This window comes from Eutrigla gurnardus (assembly GCF_963514095.1).
Source record: "Eutrigla gurnardus genome assembly, chromosome: 14".
NCBI lineage: Eukaryota > Metazoa > Chordata > Actinopteri > Perciformes > Triglidae > Eutrigla > Eutrigla gurnardus.
The window spans coordinates 17,769,374-17,774,244 of NC_139937.1; the positions used below are offsets into that span (position 1 = coordinate 17,769,374).

Below are 4,871 nucleotides of genomic sequence, written 5' to 3' on the forward strand. Positions count from 1 at the left end.
ATATCCTACACTATCACTTATGTCTCTGCCCAGACTGATAGCCTCTTACTGGTATCGTTGCGTAAACTGCGAGCCCGTCCTGGCGATGACGGCGTTCCGTAACGGCGGTGGTTCGTGAGTCCCCGGTGTCAGCGGGGGACGTGATGAGTCGGCTTCGTCCAGACAGAGCGGAGCGGGTTTCCTCTCGTTGATCAAACTCAAATAAAGAAAACAGTTGGTGTTTCCTCCTTCCACGAGCGGCGATATAATCGCGGCTTGGCGATTTAGTCAGCTTACTTCAGACAGCGTCTGGTAGCTGGAAGGCAGGAACGGCTTGGTTCCTCTTGTTGCAGCAGTGCGCTGCGGGAGGGGGTCGCCTCCCGTTGCAACGTTGCGCCGGTTGTAGGAAGAGACGCCAGAGTAGGAGTCAGAGTAAGAGAGAGTAAGAGAGAGTAAGAGAGCGTTCTCCAGGCGGCTTCGGTTTATAAAGCTCAGGCCGCTCCAGGGGACCCCCCGGGGTTCCCTGAAGATTGTCAGCCAATAGGCACCAGTTGGGTGGCGTGCATCTCTCACCTGGGTGAGATGTGAAACTAAAATGGCGGTGTAGTTTTTTAATCCCCTTTGTCCTGTGTAGGCTTTGTAGGCTTCTGTAGGCCGCATTGTGTAGTCCTTCTAGTGAGGTCCCAACACACTGTATCTGGATCATTAATTATCGACTTATATTGAACTTGAATCCAAAGTTGTTTAATCCGTCATCACTTGTATTCATGTACATGTACAATTATAATGATTTGTCTGAGCAACATGGACACACGTTGTGGTGGAAGAACTGAGGATGTTTGTGTTGTGCATGTAAACACTAGAGCCCGACCGATATATCGGCGGGCCGATATTAGGCATTTTCCAAACTATCGGTATCAGCGTTTATAATGGCCGATAAATGAATATTTTAAAAATAAAATAAAAACGGACGAAACACCCTTATAGAACTTAACAGAATTTGTCTCCAGTCTTGTTCGAAGTTATATTTATGAAGCTTACCAAGTCTTTTAATACTGGTAACTTTGTGTTTGGTTGTTGTTGTTATTGTGTTTTTTGTTCAAAGGACTTTTAAGTTTGTATTTTTATACATTTTATTTATCAGAACTTTAATATTTTGATGTTCCTCTGTTCCGTTGTGACAATAAAATAAACAAGTTTATATAACTGCATTATATTATTTTAGTGAAGGCTCATAAATAACTACAAATAAGTAATGTTAGGGAAATCTGTTCATGTTTTGTTACGCTTTCTGAAATAAATAAAATATCGGCCGATATATCGTAATATCGGATTTTTAAATCAACAAACATTTGTATCGGTATCGGCCTTCAAAATCTTTTATCGGTCGGGCTCTAGTAAACACAACCCCCCCTCGTTAGCACTGAGGACTTTTACCTGATTTGGCACGTATGATGCGTTGTCCTCGCCTGAAAAATAAACAATGCTTAGAATAATTTAAAGGCATACTAAGACGCATTGCCCAAAAGGATGGCAAGCCAGAAATGTCCGGACACAGCAAAATAGGAAAATACAGACATGGGGCAGGGTCTCAATGGATACAGATTTTATAAACTCTATAAAACTATTGTTTTTTCAAGGGAAATCCTGTATACTATAATACACATAGACAGATACAACATTCACACACATAATATTAGAATCAGAGGGATGCAGGCTGCTTAGGTGGCATGATGAGGCAGAATCCACTGTTTTCTTATTAATGTTTTCAGGTAATGTTGCGGCTTAAGCTCGCCCGCTAGTTATAATGTTATATATACACGATGTGTTTTATTACATGGAGTGATTTCTGTAATAACCATACAGGTATGTGTTGGTTTGCTGGTAGAATAATGTTGCCTGATTACCTTTACCTACTGTATCAACTAAACTAAAGGTAATATTCCAAAAAGAGATACAATACAGCACAAAAAAGCACATACAGGAAGTAAAAGAAGTGGCTCAATAAGATTTGGTTCACTTAACTGAGAGCACAGCATCACCCTCTGGAAAGCAAAGAGCATGCCATGCCAAAGAAGAGCAAAGAGCAAACAGCAGGAAAAATAAAAGCAGTAAAGAATAATCCAAAACGTTGAATGTTTTTTTTTCATTCCACAAATCTCCGAAAATACTCTACTAATTATGGCACAAAAACAAAGAAATAAAAATAATAAAATAGACGCTTTCTTTGACCGTGAACAGTCAGAAACACTTGGAAAGACGGCCGTTTTGAGGGGTTTATTATATCATTAATACGCTGTATAATTGCTGTCCTTGTATTGTTTGTACCACTATCACACATTTATAGTTTACAACACAAACAGTGTGTATTACACTGCTCTAGCATGGCAAATATTCTTACATAAATAGTAAATATTTTTCTAGTTTTGCTTCCTCATTCCAACTAAACCACAGGGCGAAAATGATATGAAACAGGTGAGTTTAACATCCACAGGAGGGAAAAAGTAACAAAAGAAGAAAAAAGGAACAGATAATAATGTTACATCACAGGAGGTAACCGTGAAAGCAAAACACAGCGGAGGCCTCGGCCTCCCTCATCTGTTTGCTCCGAGTGAGTCTCTTATCATTTGTTTGGTCTCAGGAGGGCAAGCCAGTGAATAAGTAACTTCCAGGTCAGAGGTCAACTTCAAGTCATCGAACACCAAGAATAGGCTTCATTATGGACAAAAGGTGTAGAATTAATCATCACAAACATTTATTACACTTAACATTTATTGCACATTTTGGATGCTGCTGTTAACTGTGATAAAGATTATTTAATGATATATTTGTAAAGGTAGAGTGAAAAATTACCATCCGTTTACCCTGTTCTGCCATTTGGGCATTTTGAATGGATATTGTACATTTTCTAACACATTTCCATAAAGTCCATAATAATACAATAACTGACGGATACATTTTTAGAATTAAAAAAAAAAAAAAAAACGTTTGTTGAAGTTGAATAAAATAAATACATTTAAAAAAGGCCAAACACACTCATTAAGGCTTAAACACAGAAAGAGCAAACTAGCCCTATCAAATAGAAGCAGCAGTCCGAGGCTGATGATTGCTGCACTGAGCTGCAGCCCCTCTGATCCAGAGAGAGGAATACCTGTTTGAAAGGGGAACAAGTCAAGTCATTAGACTGGAACGTAACATGTGATGCTGATGTGACACACGGAGCAGATACTAAAGAGTTGTACCTAGAACTTCTACCATCTTGGTGGCCTCGGCAGAGCGTCCAGCAGCTGCATTTTCTGTAACACAGGTGAAGTTTTGGAAAGTACCAGGTATGGAAGGGGTCCACCTGAGCTCATTTTCATGGACTGAAAAGTAGCCTCCAACGGGGGAAACCGTGCCTGAACGTCCATCTGACCGTGCAGTCAACGTTTAAGGTGCAGCTCGTCAAACAGGTGAATTTACTCCGTCTGCCGGGGAACACGGAGTCAGGACCGCTGATGCTGACGTTCCAAGGATCAACTGCAAAACAAGTTGACTTCCAGTATGCAAATAATGAACTCGTCAAACGTCTCCTCACGTCATAGAATACTTACAGCTGAGGAGATAGCCCAGGCTGAAAACTCTCGTCTGGTGAATCGCAGGTACGTAGGTCTCACACATGTAGAATCCGGCATCTGAAGGCCGAGGGGAGTCAAAGTGCAGCGTGGCGTTGTTGTGCAGCAGCTGAGTGTTTCCCCACGGGGTCACTTCCTGTCCATTCTTGTACCAGACCACCTGGTTCACGAGGCGGGAGGAGTCACCCAGCCGCGCGACATGGCAGACCAGATCCAGAGACTGGTTGAGGGTCGGGACGCTGTTTGGTGGACTGACTCGCACATACACTCGATCTGTAAGAGGACGGATGATTATTTCCAAATCATGTAAAAACATCAGAGATATATCAAAACTGCAGTACTTACTCTTAATTTCTACTGTGGAGCTGAGGCTGCTGGAGACTCCTGATTCTGGATTGAGCACATTGCAGTGTAGTTCCACCATATGGTCCAGTCCATCCGGTGTCCAGGTCAGCGTGCTCCCGTTGACCGTGCGGCCCTCGAAGGTCCAGGTGTGGATGCAGTTTGGGCTGCAAGAAGAGGAACAGGTGAAAGTGGTGCTGAAACCAGCCGTCACCTCACCGGTCCAGGAAATCTGCACCCAGGCCTCCGAAACCGGTGCACCTGAGCGAGGAGGAGGAGGAGTCGGTATGGTTGTTATTTCTCATATCTCACTGTAGCTCATTATATGCTATTTTAGAGGGTTTACTCGAATACTCAAGGCCGGTCTAAACTTCAAATACCTCCAGTGAATCCCGGGGAGTCAAATCATTATATACAGAAGGATACATCAAAAATGAGATGATGTTTAATTCATCATCACATTCTTATTATCACACATTTCACCACTCACATAGGGTTTTTTAAATCTTACAGTCGAGGGGGAAAAAAAGAGCCCTTACCCATCAGCGCCAGCAGCAGAACACAGTGAAGACCCCTCCAGTAGGGCGTCATAGTAACATCTCTCATGGCTGACTCTCGACTCTTTGGGTAAAACTTTGTTTTATACCCACTGTGACTTAGAGGCTTGGAGTTATCCCTAAAACATGACTCATTCCAGTCACACCCAGCATCCTGTTTCACATCGGATTTTACCTGATGATGAAATCAGTACAACCTTGCAGCAAAGGAAATTTCCATAAACTGCAACAGGAAGTAAGTTGTGGGGCAACGCAACGCCTTTTAAACGAGATCATTGCATTGCATCAATCACTAGGTGGCACCATTTCACAGGAGTTTGCTTGAAGTCCCAACCTGATTTAAATAAAGTCTATAAAAGGACAATAAATGGCCTGAATG

General features: G+C 42.4%; 1 protein-coding gene across 1 annotated transcript; it reads right to left on the reverse strand.

Moving 5' to 3' along the window:
- Positions 1 to 2,225: 2,225 nt before the first annotated feature.
- Positions 2,226 to 4,589, reverse strand: LOC311024561 (uncharacterized protein). The gene is made up of 5 exons (XM_084027017.1): positions 4,475 to 4,589; positions 3,939 to 4,196; positions 3,573 to 3,866; positions 3,222 to 3,498; positions 2,226 to 3,130 (listed from the first exon to the last, which is right to left on the reverse strand). The coding sequence occupies exons 1-4, from the start codon at positions 4,539 to 4,541 to the stop codon at positions 3,338 to 3,340; spliced, it is 780 nt and encodes a 259-aa protein (XP_083883143.1). The 5' UTR covers positions 4,542 to 4,589; the 3' UTR covers positions 2,226 to 3,130; positions 3,222 to 3,337.
- Between the last annotated feature and the right edge of the window lie 282 nt (positions 4,590 to 4,871).